Source organism: Temnothorax longispinosus, unplaced genomic scaffold, assembly GCF_030848805.1.
Source record: "Temnothorax longispinosus isolate EJ_2023e unplaced genomic scaffold, Tlon_JGU_v1 HiC_scaffold_18, whole genome shotgun sequence".
Taxonomy (NCBI): Eukaryota; Metazoa; Arthropoda; class Insecta; order Hymenoptera; family Formicidae; genus Temnothorax; species Temnothorax longispinosus.
Genome location: NW_027269992.1, coordinates 360,116 through 383,724, shown reverse-complemented (window position 1 = coordinate 383,724; position 23,609 = coordinate 360,116). Strand labels below are relative to the sequence as shown.

General features: G+C 36.9%; 1 protein-coding gene, 1 long non-coding RNA gene and 2 pseudogenes across 2 annotated transcripts; 3 read left to right on the top strand and 1 right to left on the bottom strand.

Annotated features, from left to right (window-relative positions):
- The first annotated feature begins 21 nt into the window (after positions 1–21).
- LOC139823796 (uncharacterized) lies at positions 22–2,510 on the top strand. The gene is made up of 5 exons (XM_071796285.1): positions 22–361; positions 473–565; positions 666–890; positions 1,547–1,738; positions 2,062–2,510. Exons 2-5 carry the CDS (start codon positions 500–502, stop codon positions 2,365–2,367), a joined length of 789 nt encoding a protein of 262 aa, XP_071652386.1. The 5' UTR covers positions 22–361; positions 473–499; the 3' UTR covers positions 2,368–2,510.
- Positions 2,511–2,902: 392 nt separating this feature from the next.
- On the bottom strand, positions 2,903–5,302 carry LOC139823782 (putative nuclease HARBI1; annotated as a pseudogene).
- A 7,858-nt stretch (positions 5,303–13,160) lies between these two features.
- On the top strand, positions 13,161–13,788 carry LOC139823788 (uncharacterized). The gene is made up of 3 exons (XR_011734870.1): positions 13,161–13,293; positions 13,482–13,622; positions 13,712–13,788. It is a non-coding gene; the product is annotated as an uncharacterized lncRNA (long non-coding RNA).
- Positions 13,789–18,481: 4,693 nt separating this feature from the next.
- LOC139823781 (putative nuclease HARBI1) lies at positions 18,482–20,894 on the top strand (annotated as a pseudogene).
- The last annotated feature ends 2,715 nt before the right edge of the window (positions 20,895–23,609 follow it).

Below are 23,609 nucleotides of genomic sequence, written 5' to 3'. Positions count from 1 at the left end.
CAAAAGCCACTGATTTATATTCTTGAAATGAAGTGAAAAGTGTAACCCGAAAATTTTCGTACGCGATACTCTCACAGCGTTGCCAGGTTTAAGACAAATATTTGCATCAATTAGAATGCTGCTATAACAAGAAATGAAAACTTAACCTTACCTTAACATATAAATCGTACTGTCAATGTACATATATATTGCTGCGAATACCTAGAGCAGATTTTTCAAGGCCAAGAGCCGTGTAATTTCTAATCGGAAAGTTGACTGAAACTTCGTTCAAACGATAATATTCGCATCGTGACGCCGTATTATTCGTGAATAAAATATCGTGAGCTGTTTTCGTACGTCGAAACCGATTACCGCTTCTGAGGTTAGTATATTTATTTTTCTTTTCGCGCGAAACTATCTTAATATAATACTTGTGTGTAAAATACATAAAATGGTCTACGAGTATACTATAATTATTTTTTTATTAAAACAGGATAAAGTTAGAAAAACTTTACATAAAATGCAGCACTCAACTACCGATAAAGAAACTGTAGTTGGTGCTGACAGAATGATCAAATCGGCTCCGGTAAGTAAACTATTATTAATATAACAAATTGACGTAGGTATTAGTAACAGATTTGATCAAAATTACTTTGTCTATTTATTAAATCTATTTTGTTATTTAGGTTAGGCTATCAGAGAAAATGAACACTAAATTGAGGTCAGGATATATAACTATGGAACAAAAAGAAACACTAGTTGAATTGATGAAACAAAATCCGGAGTTAAAATCAAGCAAATTTTCTTCAATATTTACAACAAAGGATGCACAAAGAATGTGGATAGCACTCGCTGAAGAACTACATAAAATACCCAACGGAGCTATAAAAGATTGGAAACAATGGAGAAAGGTAAGTAGAGAAGAACATATATTTATAACTTTGTAAGATATAACATAGGCTGTGGTCCATTTGATGCTGCAAATGCTTCAAAGCGTTCTTCTTCTCCTTCTTTCTTCATTGAAAGAAATGAGAAAAGGAATGCTTCAAAGCATTTGTAGCGTCAAGTGGACCGCAGTCATAATTGATTCTTGTAATAATCATTTAATTATATGTAATTACCCAGATAGCAACGTGTCTGCATTGTTGCTGGCATGTTGCCGACAACATAGTATGTGTTGCTAGCAGAATTGTGGCAACTGATAACAATTTTGTGTAGCAACTTGCCAGCAACTTGTGCTGCTCTAAAATCGTCTGATTTAAAATTTGAGCTGTTGCTGTCATGTTGCTGTAATAATTCATAGGATCACACAATGCTGTCATATTGTTAGCAACGCGAAGTAAATTTGATGCTGCTCTCTTGCCGACAAATTGCTGGCAATACATATATCCAATGTTGCCTGCGTGTTGCTTCAAATATTAAATTACTCGAAATCAATTGAAGCAAATGTACGGCAAGTTACCAGCATCACAAGCAATCACAGGTTTGCGCAATTTTGCTCAGACACGCTTCGCTATCTGGGTAGTTTAGAAATTTTATTAGTAAGAAAATAATTTTTTTTAAATAGACTTGGCAAGATCTGTGTTCAAAAACAAAAACAAAACATAGTCAAATAAGTAAATACATGAAAGGAACAGGTGGTGGCCCTGCTTTATTACCTTCGGAGCAATTAACATCTACGGAACAGCAGGTTTTGGAAACAATTAATGCAACAGCAATTAGTGGCCTTGATAATATTGCAGAAACGGAAGCAGTATTTGTACGTACTTTCTTTTTTTATACATAATTGTAATGTTAATTATATAATTTTTCTTTAACTTTGTACATACATATATAGCCTTGGCCAAAGGTATTATATAAGCACCTATATTTTTTCATTTATCTGGAATTCTTTTACCTGTATTGCTTTCTATTGGTTACCGACATTATACATAAGATTAAACTTTAAACTTATGTATAATGGCGGTAACCAATAGGAAATGATACAGGTAAAAGAATTCCAGGTAAATAAAAAAAATATAAATGCCTAATATTTCTGGCCAAGCTTATATTATCTATTTTTAAATATAATTTTGTTTATAGGAATATGAAGGTGTAGAATACTTGGATGAGTATCAAGAAATATCAGATTCTGAAGGTCCTGAAGCAACGGTTGTGGAGGCAATGAGTACGAATAATAATGAGGCTACAACGTGCAATATGCAAAATTCTTCTACAAAGAATCAAATAATGATTGTCGTAAATAAAGAGAATAAAGTAATGGCTACTAATAACAAAGAAAATAGAAATAAAATCGTTAAAAATACACCTATGACAGAGAGGAACACAAAACATGTAACACAAAACAAGGACATATTAAACAAAATGAACCACACAAACAAACAGTAGCAAGCCATAGATTTGAAAAAACAATGGAATATACTAATGATTTAGTAGGCCTAACAGCAAAAGATCAGCAGATGAGAAAGAAATATTATAGGAAAAAATTAAAATTAATGTTAAGAGATGTAACAGTAAAAAAAGAATGGCAACTGCATTAGAAAATATATCTAATGTTTATCCGTATATAAAAGACTAATTTTCAAGTTGTGATTTTCAAAGACTTCATATCTTTTATTTGTGTTTATGATTTAAAAGATTATTTTATTTTTATGTATACTACTATATCAATATTAATTTGTGTTACTGTACTACTAATACTTGCCCGTTGGGCCTTATACTTGCTAATTATCATAATTATTACTATTACTATATATTATATTGTCATACTCATAATACTAAAATAATAATACTGTGAAAACAATTTGTGATACTAGAGTATTATAAATGAAAAGTTCCTATTTTTTGTTACTTTGGGTGCAATAAGGTAACTTATATAAGTACATAAACTTTCAAAACCTTATTAACTTTTACTTTTGTTTTTATTTTATACTTTTATAATGTAAAACGTTATAAGGTTATATACATATATAGATATATGAGATTATGTATTACGTTGACATTTGTATCACTTTAGACATGTGTTAATAAATAATACACATATTTTAAGTAAAATGTATTATTATATGTAAGTAAACATATTTTGAATCAGTAATCTTCGCAAATTTCTTCCTGCGACAAGCTCTGGATTAATACGGTTCCGTTCTACATTTTCATTTACATTATCATTAATATCTAATCCAAAATCAAAATCATAATCTTCTGGGCACAGTAGTGGTACATTTTCTTGAATGCACATGTTATGTAATACTACACAAGAATTAATTATACGCGATGCTACATCTGGTTTATAATGCAATACCCTATGTTTCAATAAACAGCGGAAAACGCATTTTCAATAAACCATTTGTCCTTTCTATAAGAGATCGGATTCGTCGATGTGCTATGTTATAGTGATCTTCAGAAGAGTTTGGTTCAGCATTCATGACAGGTGTCAATAACCAGGGTCTTAAGGCATATCCAGAATCACCTAGAACATAAAACAATCAGTCAAGATTAAACATTTCATATATTAATGATGTTATCATTCCTTTCAATAACTATTAAAGTAATTAGAATGTATTAAACACAAAAATGTTAATATATTTATACTTACCCAAAAGATAAAAAGTACGTCTCCGATTGTGTAATTGTCTCAAAATTGGTAAAAAGTTGCAATTATTCCAAATATAGCTATCGTGAGTACTTCCTGGATATTTTGCATTTACATGAATGATTTTCATATCACTGTCACATATCTAAAAAATATATGTAATTATTATACGCACATATAATTTATACGGTCATACAGTTAGCATCTGCGGTTCCATATTTGATATTAACAATTTATCCAGTATATAAAATTTATTTTACAAATTTATAGCTACATTATGCGTTAGTAACTTACCAGTTATACATTAATGGAATGGTAACCTTTCCTGTTTACGTATATATATTCAGGAAATAATGGATGATGTGTAGGAGGTGCAACGATTGCTACATGGGTACAATCAATGCATCCAATAATTCCTGGGAATTGATATTTCTCCCAAACCTGTATAAAAGAAAATAAATTGCTTAATAATTTTTATTCAACATTAATTGATAGTTACATTCTTCGAATATAAATCTATATATAAGTATTGCTTATAAAAAATTGTTTCTTCATTTTTTAAAAATCTGTTATTTTAATTTAGATGTAAAAATAGAAATAAGATAGAAGACTTTTTATAATATAAATTATCATTAATAAAATAATTAATACTATATTTATTTAAAAAATATTTACCCATCTCTTATACGTTTAACTTCTTCTAAAGTTGAAGGGCATTTAACCCATCTATTTAATACTTCTGGTTGATTCAAAGCTTTCGTCACATTTTTAATGCATCTGCTCACAGATGGTTGGCTAACAGCTGAATTAATGTTATATCCTATGTCTGTCTAGTAACTGCCAGATGCCATAAAGCGTAGAGCTGTTACAACCTATAGTAAAAAATTAATTTAATAAATATTGTGTAAATGGTACAACATTTAAACAATCATATACAAGAAACAATTTAATAATTTTATTTACCTGTGTGTTTATATCTAATGCTGATAATCGTCTTGGTTGTTCATTAATATATTCCGACACAATATTACTGATATCTTCAGCTGTTCTTTTATTTACTCTGTATAATCGGATAAAATCCTTATTGGATAACTCGAAAGGATCATTTCTTGCATGAAATAATCGCCTAACCACTGCTCCTCCTTCAACTTCTTCGAGAAGACGAATTGCTTCTAAATTTATTAAATTTTGCATGTTCCAATAAATCTGTGAAAATAGATTACGTGCAATACTCAACGAACTGCTAGGTTATACTTCGCGTGAGCACGAACATGAGCAAACATGAGGTTCGACACCGAATATAGCACTAAATGTGTGTTTTTTTTTACCTAATTTACACCAATCTTTCTTATAAACAATATATAAAACGAAATCTGCTGTAAGCTATCAACCAACCACACAACTGACACAACGTGTTAAAAGCTATACATTGCCCGCGTTACCTCAATTTCGTATGCGAGATTTCGTATCGACTGGTCTGACCCATTCGATACCAAATATACGATATTTATCGTATACGAGGTACTTGTGAAAATTCGAGAATACAAATTTACTGCGACATGCGATATTCTAGTAACATTCGTGAAATATCGTATGCGATATTTTTCGAGAATAGGGCCCCTGGTCACAACCTTGGAACCGGTTGCTAAAGCCTCTGTTCCAGAGTCGAGCCTTGAGTGCAGCGGCGGTGCCTGCCAGCCAACCGGTAAGTCTCACGCAGCAGCCGGGCATGGCGGAGCCGTCAAAAGGAGCCGTCGAAAGGGCCAATGGGGAAGCAGCGGAGACAGCACTAGAGGATATGAGCTTCGAGAGCACATCCGAGAGCCAGATCTTGGAGCAAATTCTGGAGGCCATAGCCGAGGCCATTATCACATCCGAGGAAATACAGCCCGCTGGAAACAGCGAGGTTCCGAACATCGAGGCCAGCCAGCAGCAGCAGAGAGGCGAGGTCGACGAAGGTCCGACTCGAGAAGACTAATCACAAGCGGCGGAGGTCCAAACCCGTGCGCAATAAATATTCATTTTCATTTTTATTAATTTTATCGTGTTACGAGCCCGAGAGGCTAGACTTTTACTTTATCGAGTGCAATTAAGCAGATTTAGAGTCATTTTATTGTTTTTACGACACAGCGTGTCCATTTACGCCAAAGAAGCGCGAGATTTATACGTTTATGATTTATGTACTAGCATGTAAGAAACAACACAGAGAATACAACGAGTTTACACAGATAACGAACACACACATCTAAAAAACATATCCTACCAATCCCAGTAAACGAAATAGAGACATATAAGAGTAGAGTCAATCACAGGCCGAGTCATTCACAAATAGATCCAGAGGGACTCAAGTCATTAATATTAATAGCAATCTTTATCCTATTTTCAATATTAATCCTTTATTGCATTTTTATAATATATTCAAGTAAAGCCACACAATGAAGTTTACAGAGTACCTAATAGTTACACTAATCATCTTTATTCCTGTCATAATGACATTTCCAGACATACAAACAATCATCACAATATTCACACTATACACGTTATACATTATACTACTGACTGAGTGTCAAAGTCGAACCACGATTGGTTCAGGATTAGATTCTATAAGATTTTGCATGTTTTACGATTATTAGTGCCGAAAGGCAGTTCAGAGGGCCAATTCCACCTAATATTATTCTACATTCAATTTTTATATTTTACTTATTTCGACAGCTACAGCGGAATGTCATACCGCGACAGCCAATGGGAAGCGTCCCTGGCGATATTACATCGATTTATCACGGTTTCAGATAGTTTTGTTACAGCAAGAGCCAGTAGGAGTGATTCCTGGCTATTTTATATTGTTTTACACCTTTTCAGATTATTTTACGATTTTGTAAAGCCTTTAGCCAATTAGAGCACTGTGTGCTATTCATTGAGACACACGCGGCTAACCGACCAATAAGAAACGAACGCGGCTCGAAACAGCGAGATTCGTTAGTTATACGTTAATTGCAGTGTATACTTACTTTGTATGTTTATCTCTGTCGATTTAATCATTCATTAGCGTTAATTAACGTATGCTATAGAGTTAAAATACTCCCCAGGTAGCGCACATGGTCTTTTTGACGTCAATTTAAGGTCATTTTTCGTCCAAGACGTCATATGTCATTTATATGACGTGTATTTGGCGTCTTATTGTGGACGAAAGTATGACGTCATAAAAAAGACATGAATTAGACGTTATTTTAAGACCAAATTTGGTACACAATTTTATTTTTATTTTTTGAGTTTTTTTAAATTAAAACAGACCCATATAGCATGAAGCTTGCAAGAAAATGCAGGAACGTTACAAGTTGCAATGCAATGTTGTAGAGACAATTGCAACATTTTGTTGAAATATTAGAACAACATTGCAGAAATATTATAAGAATAATAGAAAATATAGTACTATAACTTACTCCGTGAACATATATGCACATACATAAAGTAAAGATTGATTTTTTTTAAATTTGTTTCTTTAAATTTGATTTCTAATTATTTTTCAACTTTGATTCGATTCATTAAAAAAATTCTTTATTTTGTCAGGTAGCGTCTTTAGAGGCGTTCTCATATATTGTTAACATTATTATATTAATATTATATTATGTTAAATATACGAATTTTATATTAATAATTATTGTACATTAATTGTAATTATGTCATTATTTTTAATATTTACCGGTTATTATCATTAAACAATTTTTGAACACTATAAAGATATAAGGAGTAGTAATAATCGGCACTGACTGGCAATATAAAAATTCTTTAATCACACGACGTTTCGACCGTCACTGTCGGTCCTTATCAAGTGTTCAAATTACATCGCTTGCAAACAATTCAGTCCTGGCATTGTGCCAACAATCCAAAAGTCAAGAACTAAAATGATGAAAAAATATAAAAGAAAAATATAAATATATAAGTCAAGAACTAAAATGATGGAAAAATAAATTGACATGGTTAAAAAACTTACTAAAATAATGAAAAAATATAGAAAGAAAAATATAAATATAAATTGACATGTTTAAATAACTTACAAGTTTGCGCGTCATATGTAAAATTCGTTGTAAATGTGGGAAAAGCATGTCAGCAGTCCACGGGTGACAGAGGCACACTGATCACGATCGACGTTAAATGTTCTTTATTATTATATCATATGCCCCGGTCAAATTATCCGTGTCTTTCTGTAGATTGATTGTGTTGTTATTTTGTTTTATGAAAAACATTTCTGCGATCTCGCGTTTTCTAATTTGTTTTTCGCAATGTAATATCTCTGTTTTATGCCATTCGAATTCGTGATCAAAAGAGGTACGATGCTTACTGACAACGGAATGCTGACATGCTTCTTAATATCAGCTCTATGCTTTTTAATGCGTGTTTCGAGATGTCTTTTGGTTTGGCCAATGTACGTGGCATCGCAATTTCCGCAGTTAATTTTATAAATTAAGTTCGTCTGCTTGAAACAATCGAGTCTATCTTTCCCTCTCCTTATGACGCAATCAAGGGACTTAGGAACTGTATAAAGACCATGAAGACCGCGATCATTAAAAATACGCAAAAGTCTCTCGCTGAGACCTTTAATGTAGGGAACTGTTATACAATTTTCTGGTATTCGTCGTATAATGTCGTTTGTGTTAGATGTGTTATCACGGTAACTGAGCAGTTTTAATCTATCTTTAATACATATTTCTTGAGTCATCCGAAAAAATACAAGCTAAACACTATAATAAGCTTGGTCGACCACGCGATATTACTATCCGACGAACGGTTCCATGATAACAATATTGTTAAAATCAAAAAAATATTTCTGAACAACTGTTATCCTCCACATATTATTGACAGGTGTATTAAAGATAGATTGAAACTGCTCAGTTACCGTGATAACACATCTAACACAAACGACATTATACGACGAATACCAGAAAATTGTATAACACTTCCCTACATTAAAGGTCTCAGCGAGAGACTTTTGCGTATTTTTAATGATCGCGGTCTTCATGGTCTTTATACAGTTCCTAAGTCCCTTGATTGCGTCATAAGGAGAGGGAAAGATAGACTCAATTGTTTCAAGCAGACGAACTTAATTTATAAAATTAACTGCGAAAATTGCGATGCCACGTACATTGGCTAAGCCAAAAGACATCTCGAAACACGCATTAAAGAGCATAGAGCGGATATTAAGAAGCATGTCAGCAACCATTCCGTTGTCAGTAAGCATCGTACCTCTTTTGATCACGAATTCGAATGGCATAAAACAGAGATATTACATTGCGAAAAACAAATTAGAAAACGCGAGATCGCAGAAATGTTTTTCATAAAACAAAATAACAACACAATCAATCTACAGAAAGACACGGATAATTTGACCGGGGCATATGATATAATAATAAAGAACATTTAACGTCGATCGTGATCAGTGTGCCTCTGTCACCCGTGGACTGCTGACATGCTTTTCCCACATTTACAACGAATTTTACATATGACGCGCAAACTTGTAAGTTATTTAAACATGTCAATTTATATTTTATATTTTTTTTTCTATATTTTTTCATTATTTTAGTAAGTTTTTTAACCATGTCAATTTATTTTTCCATCATTTTAGTTCTTGACTTTTCTTGAATTTACATTTTATATTTTCTTTTACATTTTTTCATCATTTTAGTTCTTGACTTATATATTTTATATATTTTTTTTATATTTTTTCATTATTTTAGTTCTTGACTTTTGGATTGTTGGCACAATGCCAGGACTGAATTGTTTGCAAGCGATGTAATTTGAACACTTGATAAGGACCGAAAGTGACGGTCGAAACGTCGTGTGATTAAAGAATTTTTATATTGCCAGTCAGTGTCGATTATTACTACTCCTTTTATTTTATTCACTGGCGAAGAAAAGGTTTCCTTATTGGACTATAAAGATATGTTATATAGGAGTATTAGCAACAAGGAAGCGCCAGAGTCAAAGGATCACCACTAGTCCGTTCGATCATCGATGTCAAGCAACGTTAAGTGCAGTACTGACTTGGATGGGTGACCGCGCGGCTGTATGCACACACGACATATACCGGGTGGTAAAAAATTATATGTCATGGCTTTGACAGATGATTCTCCAGATCGAGATCGGTAAAGATCTGAAAAAAGTTGCATCCGCAAAATTGATCTTGACCTTGAAATTTAAGGTCAAACTTTTTTATTGGCTTAAAAAATTCTGCTCATCAAGAGGAACAAAAGTCTTAAAGAGACCATAGGTCGCAAATAAACTCTTCAACCCAAAAGAAAACCATAAAGTTGAAAAAATTGGGATATGTGATTTTGTCGCGAATATTGATAAAAGAAGTTTTGTTTTTCTCTATCGACAAACTGACAAATCAATTCATGCTTTTCTTTTCCCTCAGGAACAAAGAAAACTCATGTCCCGCTACCAACATGAGCAGTCTATGTTAATGTGTGTGTGTGTGTGTGTGTGTGTGTGTGTGTGTGTGTGTCACGCAGAGATCAGGACCCCGCGGTTCGTCACTTCCACGGTATTTAATGACTCCAAACCCTCTCTGTCGTGTGTGTGTGTGTGTGTGTGTGTGTGTGTGTGTGTGTGTCGCGAATCTAGTCATGCGCTGCATTTTGACGACGTCTTCTACGTCTGGGTACCCAGAGAACCGTTCCGTTCACACCGATGGCTCTCAGCATACGTGCTTGTTCTCCGGCTTCCACGTGACGTCCTCCATTTCGCAAGCAAGCTTGTAGTCTTGCCTTTAAATTAGACCTCACTCTGGCAAGAATAGTTTCATTTCGTGTCAATCTAACTACTCCCTCATCGATGCGCTGTCTTAAATTTTCAGCTGTTCTGACCGCTATGCCCGACCTATAAACAAATGCTTTCAGAGCTCCCCAAAAGAAAAAATCTAGAGGATTTAGGTCGGGAGAGCGAGGTGGCCACAAATGTGGTGCAGGTCTGCGTCCTATCCACCGGGTTCCGAAAAGCTGATAAAGAAAAGCACGAACTTGCCTACCAAAATGTGGTGGTGCGCCATCATGCATGAAATAAACGCGGTTGCGGCGCTCACGGGGAATAATTTGTCGCATTCTACGCACTAGGTCATGTCGCAAAAATGTAAGATAATGCGCGCTTGTCAGTCGCAATGGCAGGTAAACGGGACCAATATAATTATTATTAATAATTCCTGCCCAGACATTAATCGCGAAACGCCCCTGTTGAACACGCTGTAGCATGGCGTGAGGGTTCCGATAAGCCCAAATACGGACATTCTGTCTGTTCAAAATGCTCGTGCTAGAAAAACTAGATTCATCCGTGAACAGCACGTTTTCTAAAAAGTTGGGATCATTACGGAGTTTTTGTAACATCCACCGACAGAATTCTTTGCGAGCATAACGGTCTCTAGGCCGCAATTCCTGCACTATTTGCACCCGGTAAGGCCGCAAGCCCTCCTCGCGTATTATGCAAAGCACTGTCGGGTGCGATATGCCTACGCGTGCCGCTATACGCCGTAAACCCATGACGGGAAAAGCTCGTGCCAATGCAATGACCCGCTCTTCGGTTTGCCAATGAATTCGAGGTCGTCCTGCTCTATGATGACCAGCGGCCCGCATTTCAAATCGCTCTTGGTCCTCAAAACGTTCTTCAAGGCGTTGAAATTCTCGACGATCTGGAATTTCACAAGAGCGTACCCGTCGTCCGTTAACGCGATTTTGTAGAAAATTGGCATAAATTTCGCGTGCTCGTGCATAATTTCCAAGGGCTTGGTCAATTGCTCGGAGCATTAGACGTTGGTCACGACCATCTCTATGCATTCGCCTATACTACGTTGATGTCGCAAACGACGTTCCATCGTAAGCGTTTCCAAATCAAAGGCAGAGTGAGATACCGACAATATCTTATAATTAAGCCGTAAGGTTCTCTAGGCCGCGTACCGTGGCAAAAGAACAAGTGTCTAGTTGGCTCTCATGGTCTCTTTATATACGAGTTAAATTCGCGCCTGACGCCGCCTATGGAGCGCCGAGGGAAACTTCCGTGCACGGCGGCGCCACCTAGCGCTACGCAGCGTTTGCGAGTAGTAGTGGCTGGGCCGCCGTGCTTTAAGGCCTTGGCACATAGAAAAACTTAAGCAGTAAAACTCAAGCAGTAAGCAAATCAGCCAATCACAGTCAAGAACTTAAGGCACGGCCCTAAGCGGTAGCAAATCCATACTGTTGATTTCTTACTGCTTAAGTTTTACTGCTTAAGTTTTTCTATGTGCCAAGGACCTTAGGCGCGATGGGGCCAGCCGCCACATATATTAATATAATTGATATAAATGATAAATCGATTTAAACCATAGACATATTAAACATAGACTGCTTATGTTGGTAGCGGAACATGAGTTTTCTCTGTTCCTGAGGGAAAAGAAAAGCATGAATTGATTTGTCAGTTTGTCGATAGAGAAAAACAAAACTTCTTTTATCAATATTCGCGACAAAATCACATATCCCAATTTTTTTAACTTTATGGTTTTCTTTTGGGTTGAAGAGTTTATTTGCGACCTATGGTCTCTTTAAGACTTTTGTTCCTCTTGATGAGCAGAATTTTTTAAGCCAATAAAAAAGTTTGACCTTACAAGGTCAAGATCAATTTTGCGGATGCAACTTTTTTCAGATCTTTACCGATCTCGATCTGGAGAATCATCTGTCAAAGCCATGACATATAATTTTTTACCACCCGGTACATAATAAATGTATTTTCTTTTTTTTTTGTTTTTCTAAAATTCTTAATTCACAAAAGCATAACGGCATATACATACCTTTAAATGACTCATATTTATGTCATTTTTAGAGCATTTTTAAAATTATTATAAACTTACGTCATATACTGATGTAAATTTGACGTCATCCGATGACGTCACTTATGCTGTGACAAATGGCCGTCAATATAGGGTCATTTAGACGTCATACTGACCGTCAGTTTGACGTACGTTCTGGCGAATGCGTACGTAAAAAAGACGTCTAATTGACGACGTTGTGCTACCTGGGTCACCTTTTATACTTACGTATTCTATACTTACCGATCCAATGATTGGGCGAAACGATCCTACGAAGTCCGGGTACCTGAAAGAAAAGCAGAATTAGTAAATCTAATTCTAGTAAACGTAATACTTACCTGCCACATCGGGGAACGTCACAATGACCATATTCGGTCACTCGAAAACGTTCTGAGTGACTCGCCGCGAACTTGCACATCGTGCATGGTGCGACGGCTGGCATTGGTTGCCGCATCGCCGAGGTAGAAGCGAAAGCCCTTGTCCGCCGTCCAATGGGATGTCAGCATCTTGGGGTGCGGTCCAGTTCAAGCTTCAAACGCTCCAAATACTTTCGCTTTCTATGCTCCCATAAACCCGGTCTATTAGTGGTACCAATGTTATAAACGCTGTGCAAATAGACCATTCTGAAGCGAAGTTTACATCACGTATGTGCAAATGGACCGCAGCAGAATACGGAACGCAAACTGAACGAGTTTAAAGAGATCATGGATGCTCTGTTAATATATACCGTAAAAACTTTTTTAGACTGTACTAATCATCTTTACGATGATGAAGAAGTGGACATTGTGGTGGGCATTTTACTTCCAAAAGATCGTGTCCGTATTCCGAAAATAGGAGGTTATGTGGACCATGTAATTCCATCACTTAGCAGTGAATATTTTAAAATGCATTTTCGGTATGTATAATTATTGCTAATTTGTAATTTTTTTATAGTAATATATATATAATTATAGTAATATATATATATATATAATTATATATATAATTCTATGCAAATAAATGTGTGTGCACGCGTGTGTTGTGTGTGTTTGAAATTATGATTTAATTCCATTTCGGTTGTAATTTGAATTGTTTAATAATCAGGATAAAGCCTTCAACATTTGAATACATTTTGAATGAAATTGGAGATAAACTTTGTCGTACATCAAATGGTAATGAAATGATACCTGCGGACAAACAATTTCTGTTAAGTCTATGGCGATTTGCAACTCCAGATTCATATAGGTAAGAGTATAATGTTTATTATTGTTAAGTATGAATAGGTACTATTACATTTTAATTACTGTAATTCTATGGACAAATATTTTTTGTAGATCAATAATTGAACGATTTGGTGTTGGCAAAGCCACAGGTGTAGAGCAGTGCGTCGTGTTGCTAAGGCACTGTGTGACTCTAAGTTCTTCCATAAATAGAGCAACCGAAGAAATGCGGAGTTCGGGGGTGCATTTTGCGTTTCCCGGGTCGGGTAATGAGCGCGCGGGTTTGTCGGCCTTTGACGTGTTTCCGGAAGTGAGCAGCGCGCGAGCGTGTCCGGTGGCTCGTACCGCATCTCCGGAAGCGAACGACGCGCGCACGGAGCTGGGCTATAAGCTCAAGTCCGACGTACACGATGGGTCGGTTCCGTTGCGAGTTTCTCTCGCAATTTAATTTAATCGCGCGCGCGAATCAATGGGACGATGCAATCAAAACCGTAGCTTTGGCGTCGTGCTTAAGGGGAAAAGCGCGTTCTGTCCTAGAATCGGTAGAAAATTTAGAGAATTTGGGTTACGAAGAACTAAAGTCCAAATTAGAACTACGTTTCGGTGAGGGGCAATTTTCGCAAAATTATTATACTTAGTTCACGAACAGAAGGCAAAGATTCGGGGAAGATTTCGCTATTTTCGGTCACGAATTGGAAAGGCTCTCTTGATTAGCTTATTCTGAGTGTCCCTACGCGGTTCGAGACAAGATCGCGTGCGCTCAATTTGTTTCTTCCCTTTCGGACGGATTTGTTAGGACTCTTCAGCTAGAAGGGATTACCTCGCTGAAGTTGGCCATAGAGAGGGCAAAGGCCGTCAAAATTATACAGGAAGGAAATTTTGAAAGGAGGGATTTTGAGAAGCGATTTGAGAAAGGGAATGATAGGGGCGTGAAGAGTAATGAAAAGGGAGACGGAGATGAAAAAGTCGAAGAAAGAGGAAAGAAAGGTTATGGTTATGGGCGGAGGGACTGGAATAGAACAAAAGAGTATTGGAATTGTGGAAAGGAGGGACATTTCCGGTTTGAGTGTCCTCAGAACAAGGGAAACTCGGTTTAGTTGCTCTCGGCGGGGGGAGAACAACAGAAGTGGACATTACCCCGAGTGTTAGTTGTTCTCAAACTTTTTCTGTTAATCGAATAAAATCAAGTTCAAATTATTTTAGTTATAAGGGGATGTTGGATGGTAACGAGTGTTGTTTCAAGATAGATACGGGTTCAGACGTTTCGATTCTTAGTAGAAGAATGGTTAGAGAGGGCAAGCACATTATTCAGATTAAAGACAATTCTCTTAGATACTCCACTGGAGAGGTAGTACTCATTGAATTTAAGGTCATGGCAAAAGTTCTCTTGGGAAGGTATTTCGTGGAAATTCCTATGTATGTAATAGACATGGATGACGATTGTTTATTGGGTGTAGATTTCTTAAGGAAAATAAATTTAGAAAATGTTTTCGAATTTGCTTTCGTTTCTTCGGAGCTGATAAAGAAAAGGTTTTGAATTGTTCTCGAATTCAAGTTTCTTCTGAAAAAGCTCTATTCGTGAAAGAACTCTATACTAATAATTTTTCAAATTTAAATGAGGCTCAGAAAGTAATTTTTACGGATTTCTTAGAGAAATATCAAGATGTATTTTCCGAGGAGATTGTTGCTGGTAATTGTGGAGCCGTCGAACATGTCACCAATTTAGAAGATTCTTCTCCCATTAAGCAGGTTCCTCGTCGAATTCCCTTACGAATGCGAGAGGAAGTAGAAAAGATTATTGAGGAAATGAGGAAGCAAGGGTAATAGAAGAGTCGCAAAGTCTGTGGGTCTCTCTTGCTGTTTTGGTAAGGAAAAAAGATGGAACGTTGAGATTTTGCGTCGATTATAGAATGGTCAATGCAATAACTAAAAAAGATTCGTTTCCTTTGCCTAGAATAGATGACATTTTCGATCAGCTTTCGGGAAACTTTTGGTTTTGCACTCTGGATCTTAAAAGTGGTTATTGGCAGGTAAAGATTTGTCTTGAAGATAGAGAAAAACTGCCTTTTCTATTGGACGTGGGTTATGGCAATTCACTGTAATGCCTTTTGGGCTGTGTAATGCCCCTGCTACCTTTGAACGTTTAATGGAAAAAGTATTGCAAGGATTATTATATAAAATATGTTTGGTTTATTTGGACGATGTAATAATTTTCGGTAAAAATTTTAATAAAATGCTGGAGAATTTAAAGAAAATGCTTTCACAGTTACGTTCTGTTAATCTTAAAGTAAAAACCCTAAAAAGTGTATTCTCTTTGCAAAGGAAATAAAATATTTCGGACATATAGTCTCTTCGGGAGGTGTTACTACAGATCCGGAAAAGATCTCTGCTGTGAGGGATTGGCCGATTCCACATAACAAGAATCAGCTTCGAAGTTTCCTAGGGTTTTGCTCATATTATCGGAAATTTGTAAAAGGATTTTCTTCTTTGGCCAAACCTTTATATGCTCTAACAGAGAATCAGGTTAAATTTTCTTGGAACGAGAAGTGTCAAAGTGCATTTTTAGAGTTGAAACGAGTGTTATCTTCTTCTCCAATGTTATCCTTCCCGAGTGGGGAGGGAGCATTTATTTTGGACACTGACGCTTCGAATATTGGAATTGGCGCAGTCCTTTCACAAAAGCAAGAGGGTGAAGAAAAAGTCATTGCTCATTTCAATCGTGTACTTAGTAAGTAGGAATTATTGCGTTACTCGTCGAAAACTCTTAGCGATAGTCGATTCTATTAAATTTTTCCGGCATTACCTTTTGGGGCGGGAGTTCTTGATCCGTACGGATCATGTTTCTCTTAGGTGGTTGATGTCCTTCAAAGACTTAGAAGGGCAATTGGCGCGTTGGCTGGAGAGACTCCAGCAATATGAGTTTGAAATTATCCATCGCAAAGGCTTGATTCACAAGAATGCCGATGGGCTTTCTAGACGACAATGTGAATCATTTGGTTGCGAATATTGTGTCAAAGTGGAGAGGAGGCAGATGGAAGAATCAAGAAAATCAGTCGCTCGTATTATTCTCATAGGAGAAACTCTTTAAGATTGGCGCAAGGAGCAATTGGAGGACGTTAGCATTGCTTCTATTTACCGCGGGAAGGAAACGGGAATACGTCCGTCTCGTTTTGAAATACCCGCTGGAGATGTCTCCGCCCGGATATATTGGTCTTATTGGGATGCTTTGAGTTTAAAGGATGGGGTTCTTTACAAGAGGTGGGAAGCACCAAATCTTAAGTCGAGAGTATTTTTCAGCTTATTGTTCCTCGAAGCCGTGTTAACCAGATTCTAGAGGAGGCGCATGATTCTTTTTCTGGAGGACACTTTGGAGTCAATAAAACACTCGAAAAAATCCGAAAGCGGTTTTATTGGGCCTTTTGTAAACAAGATGTGGAGGAATGGTGCAAAACTTGCAAAGTTTGCGTGTCTAAAAAAGACCCTTTGGAGAAGGGAAAGTCCCCATTACAAATTTATAATGTTGGGGCACCATTCGAAAGATTACAAATGGACATACTTGGCCCTCTTCCTATTACTACTTCCGGAAATAGGTATCTCCTCGTCATTGTTGACTGTTTCACCAAATGGGTAGAAGCTTTTCCTCTCAGAAATATTAGGGCAAGTACAGTGGCAGAAGTCTTCGTTAATCAAGTCATTTCTAGACACGGAGTCCCTTTGGAAGTCCATACGGATCAGGGGAAGAATTTAGAGTCCAAACTTTTCGCAGAATTGATGAATCTCCTTGGAATTCGGAAACGAGAACAACTGCTCTGCATCCGCAATCGGATGGACAAGTCAAGCGGCAACATCAGACTATTGTTAATTATTTGGCGAAGTATATTTCTAAAAATCAGAAAGATTGGGATCGCTGGATCCCTATGTTTTTATTGGCTTACAGATCTTCTAAACACGAGACTACTAAAGTAACACCCGCCGAGCTGTATTTTGCCCGAGATCTTAGGCTGCCGTTAGATCTGCTTTTAGGAAGTCCTCCAAGGGGAAGATCTCAGTCGGTTGGAGGTTTTATTGGGAATTTGAAGGAGAAATTGGACAGGATTTATTTCAACGTTAGGGAACGTATGGATGTAAAGTCTTCACGAGCAAAGTCTTGGTATGAACTGAAGGCCAGGCAAACTCTTTTTCAAGAAGGGGAAAAAGTTTGGTTTTATAATTCTCGAAGGATGAAAGGTAGAGCCCCTAAATTGCAGAGCAATTGGGAAGGACCTTTCTTAATAGTGAAAAAGTTGAATGATGTGGTCTATTGTATTTAAAGGTCTGTGAGACATAAGAAGAGAATTGTGCATGCGGATAGGTTGGCTTCCTTTTCCGAGAGACAATAGAGTTTGATAGGGAACTGGGCTTGTTATAGATTAGGTTGGGTGTGATAATTTGTGGAGAAGGTTAATTACGGTAGAAATTAAAATTGTGTTGCATTGTTTACTGCGCGTGTTATTTTGTTCTTAGAAATTTACGGAAGCTGAAGCGGTCGTAACTTCTCGCCGAGTTGGACATCTTGGGAGCTGGCTTGTTGCCGAACCTTATACCGGCGAAGGATAAGTTACGAAGCTAGAAGACTGCCTCTCTCACGGTTGTTTGATCCGTGGTTTTTCCGTGAGACATAGGGCAAATGCCGAGGCAGAGACTTGGGGAGTCTTTCGAGACGTTGGGTCCACGGTAAGCTTCCTCCCCTCCTTTGTCCGAAGATTTAGAAGAGGAGCAGCGACATCTCCGACAACTTCGGGAGCTGAGAGGAGGCCTGTGTTGGGAGGCGAGATCTCCTGCGAGGGAACTGATGAGGGGTCGCCCTGGAGTCGGCAGGGGGGAGAGAGTATCTCCTTCCGGAAGATGTCGATTAGGAACTCGCTCCATGAGGAAGAGGACACGGTTCTGGACTTCCAGAGTACGGTTGGGACCGAGGAGAAGACGGTGCCCGGTAACCTGTGGCAGCAGCCCAGGGTAGGGCAAGAGGCCGTCCCGGTACCCTGGAATCGTACGGAAAAGTTCGCCCAGTCAGAAAATTGCGCCTCCGGATTGTCGGGACGACAATCTGAAGAGGGGGGGTAGTGTTGCGCCCGTGCCGAGACATTCATACTTGTGGGCTGAAATTGGCTCCGCTCCGCAGAAGTTTCAAGCCGAAGCGCTATTCTTGACAACGGGGACGCATAGAATTATTGATTTAATTACCGCCTGTCAGATTGATCTGGTGACTCGTTTTGTTCGGACCGGTTTCCCAGAACTCTATTGTATTCCGTTCTGAGCCTGAATAAACCAGAGTTCTTTTATAATTACGAGAGTAGTTATTTCTGCGATCCCGGAAGTACGCGGTGTATACGAATAATTTGTGTGTGTGTGTGTGTGTGTGTGTGTGTGTGTGTGGGTGGGTAGGTATGGGTGTGGGTGTGGGTGGGGGTGGAAGGTGGTGTGTGTATGTGTCTGTGTGTGGTTTTAGGACCATTCCAGAATAGGTTGCAAATGCCAGTTGCGAAGGATGTAATAACATTTTTCCAGTGGTAGTTGCTATCCTTCGCAATTGGCAATGGAGCATTTGCAAGCTATTTTGGAATGGTCCTTAAGGATAAAAATATTATTCTATTAAAATAAGTTTGTTTATTTTAACTAAAATGTTTGTACAATTTATCTTTTTTTTTCTCTTTAACTTGAAGAAAATAAGAGAGAAGATGAACTGTGCAAGAAGTTCAGCTAAAATAAACAGGCGTATACATATATATAATAACTTTTTTTCTAGATTTTTCGAAAAATGTGGTTTTTCGGGGGTAATTGGAGCAATAGATGGGACACATATTGCCATTTTTCCACTAGAAACTGAGAGGGAATATTTATTTATTAATAGAAAGTTATGCCATTCATTAAATGTGTTAGCTGTAAGTATATAAGTATTCTGTAATGCTAAAATATATAGACAATATAATATAATACTAATAATACATAATAAATTACTAAATAATGTGATGTGATTTTAGATTTGTGATTCCAACTGCAAAATTCTTGCTGTAAATAGTGCCCATAGTGGCCGAACACATGATGCTCGAGTGTTACGATCATCGAAAATATTTGCTCATTTAGAACGGAAACACAGAGAGGGTGAAATAGATTCATGGCTTTTAGGTAAGAAATTATATTGTCCAGTAATAATATTGATATACAAAAATAATCGAATGCATGCTTTACTGAATTTTTTAAATAGTATTTTTTTTATTTTCTTTATTTCTCTTTTTATTCTTCTTTTCTACATCTGTCAAAAAAGGCTGTGTTGGTTAAAAACTCACATTGTAGATTTATTATGATTATTTTAGTTTTAATAATTGTAAGAGAAAAATATTCTTTAATTGTACGTTGTAGGTGATTCTGCTTACCCTCTTTTACCATTTTTTCTGACGCCGAAGCTAAATGAAGTCCAGGAAAAGAACTCCAGGCGCTAGGTACACAGAACATCATGTCCGGACTCGTGTGTCTATAGAGCGATGTTTTGGCATTTTAAAGGGTCGTTAGCGTTGTTTACGAAAGGAAAGAGCTTTACATTATCGTCCACAATTCGCTGGCATTTTTACTTTTTAATGTCTTTTATTATTTTATAGTTTTCTTTAGTCTCGATCGGGGTACTTTCCGATTCACGCATGATGCGCATGATGCATCATTTATCAATCACAGTCGAATTTGAAGGGAATAATTGACTGTGATCGGTCAATTTCTTAAGGCTTGTAAGACTTAAGACACAAGACAGTATTGTGCGTTACTAAAAACAAAGATTTAAAGCATAAAATATTGTTTTAAAATTATAAAGTCAACCATTTTGCTCAGTCCCTTATTCCGAATGTAGGTTACAAGTTGCTATTTTATAATTTTACTATTTATTGCGATGTATAGAGGACAGTTCCTTATTATGAAATAGGATTCTAATATGAGATATTATGTGATATGATTTCATAATGTGTCCCATATGGGGACATATATGAGGGTCTATTAGTTTAGCAGAAACTCCGCTATCTTATAGGATCTTATCTCATAATAGGGGACTTTCCTCTATTAATTAATGAAATATTCTTTTCTCATACTTACAGCTCTCATCGTCAATGCTTGTTGCGTTCTGCATAATATGGCATTCAGATGGGGGATTCCATACGATGAAATACATCTGGATGAATTGGACATTGCACCACCGATACCATATAATGGTGTTAACGAAGAAAATGGAGAACAAACCCGAAATCGAGTGATCCAGTGGTATTTTTCTAATTAATCTTTCTCGATGTTGTCATCTGATTGTATCTTTTCAAATACAAATGTATTATATTGTGATATTTTCTGAGCGATTAAAACGTTTCTAATAGTTTTTAACGTTTTTGTCATTATCTTTTGTATTTATTAAGTAATTAAGGTGTTTGTTAAACATTTTTTGAACAATGCTAATTTCTTGTATTTAATCAGGTTAATTGTAAGATCGATGAAATATGAAGCAAAGTCATAATTGTTCTTGAATTTAAATTGTAAAAGAAATAATATTTGTAAACACATTACTGTGTGATAAAATATGTGTTTATATTTCGTAACAAATAATATTTGTGAACACATAATATTACAATATTATTTGTAAACACATAAATAATATATGTAAACACATTATTGTGTGATAAAATATGTTTATATTTTTATACAAATACACGTGTACTTTATTCTTTTATTCTAAATATTGCGGAGCGTAGGACCGAATAATATTCGTTAAATCATCCACCTTTTTATCTAACGATATCAGAAGTTCAATATGTTTCTGGTGAGCTTTTTTTTTAATTCTAAATTTTCTTTGGTTATGGCCATTTTTTCCTCTTTTAGTTGCAATAATCGTTCCTGAATATGAGAATAATCCGAGGTATGCTGTTGCAACAAATGTTTTACATCTTGCTTCTTAAATTTCTTGTTACCGGTATCTGAAGAATTTAATTCAATAATATTATGATTAATCTATTGTTGAAGACCGCAACAATATTTTATTTTATTTTTTCGACCTTTCGAAATTCTATTATTGAAGGAAATAATAAATTATTCCCTTTAATAATAGAATTTCGGAAGGTTGAAAAAATAAAATAAAATATTGTTGCTATTACACGAGTCGTCATTAGTAATTAATTTTAGTTACCTCTATCAGAATATCTCCTCTTGCTTTTTGGAGTCTCCATATTCTCTATAGAAGCGAGTACATTGAAGGATTTCTGAAACATAGCAAAATATGTGTATTGTAAATACAAGGAATAAACACATCGTGCAGAGAAGAAAACATCATACATCATTATTTATTGGAAGATTCTCTGCGTCGCCTATCACGTCACTATGGGGGTGTTTCTGAAATTTATTAAGATAACAAAATTAATATTATCATTTTAAAACTCTAAAATAGTAAAATAACATTACCTCAACATTACTCTGCCAGGAGGATCTTGCTGCATCTTGCAGTCCACAGGAGCCCGAAGTCTTCAGGTCGTCAACGTTTATCACGTCACTATGGAGGTGTTTCTGAAATTTATTATGATAACAAAATTAATATTATCATTTAAAAACTCTAAAACAATAGAACAGTAAAACAACATTACCTCAACATTACTCTGTCAGGAAGATCCTGCAACGTTACTCTGCCAGGAAAATCTTGTTGCATTTTGCAGTCCCCGGGAGCCCGAAGTCTTCCAGGTCTGCAAACTCTCTAAGGTCGAGAACTCCTTTGGACTTTGTGACTCATTTAGTGTCGGCCTTATCTAAATAAAAACAATAAAAATAAACTATTATCGTCAATATAGTTTTTCCTTTAGAAATGTCATACATCCCGCTGACCAGTGCCAGAAATGGGATTGCGAGTCACCGAAAACCGAGCAGTGGGGATACGTACACGACGAGAAAGCACGTACGTGAGCACTCTGAGTGGCTCCGAGCGTACACGTATGTGCTTTGTCTTTGTGTACGTATCTCCCATTACCTGGGGCTCGCGATTCCATTTCTGACAGCACTGCCGCTGACTTCTGTTGTCAAAAAATCCAATAAAGCATTTTTAATTTAAAAATTCTATAAAACAATAGAACAGTAGGAGAGGATAGAATGTAAGAGGAAAGGGGGAGGGACGCAGAAGGAGGCAGAAAGAAAAGAGAGCGAAGAGAGTGAGAAGCGAGGAGACTGAAAGAGAGGGTAAAGAGGTTGGAGGAGGAGAAGGAGCAAAGAGAGAGAAGGAAGAGGAATGTGGTTTGGAGGGGGTTGGATGGGGGGGACGCAGAAGAAAGGAGGGGTCTGATGGAAAGGGTGGCGGAGAAAATGCTGGGCAAGGTACCAAAGATTAGAAGGGTTTGGGAAAAGAGAGAGGAGGGAGAGAGAGAGGTGTTGATTGTGGAGATAGAGGATGAGAAAGAGAGAGCGGAGCTGTTAGGGACGTATGGAGAATTTAGGCGGAGGTGGGGGATAGGAGTAAACGAGGACCTGCATGTCCATGAAGGAGAAAAAAGCGAGGTGGAGGTTGTTGGAGAAGGCAAAGAAAGAAAGAAGAACAAGGGTGAAAAACAGGAGAATTTGGGTGGAAGGAAAGGAGATTGTGTGGAATAAGGGTGAAGGGAAATGGGAGAAGAGATAAAGGTAGGGAGGGGCTGGGTAGAGTAGGAGGCCGAAAGAGTGGAGAGGGGAAGGAAGAAGGTGTGGAAGGGAGGGAAGGAAAAAGACGCCTTGTAAACCCTGCGGGGACATACAATAAACTTATATAATACAATACAATAGAACAGTAAAACAATGTATTACCTCATTGCTCTGCCAGGAAGAGGCCGCATCTTGAGGTTCCTGGGAACACGAAGTCTTCCAGGTCGGCAAATTGTTTGAGGTCTTTAAACTCTGTGAGGTCTGCAAACTCTGTGTCAAGGACTTCTTCGAACTTTGTGGTTTATTTAAAGTAGGCCTTATCTTATTGTTAGTAAATGAAAATGAACTATCG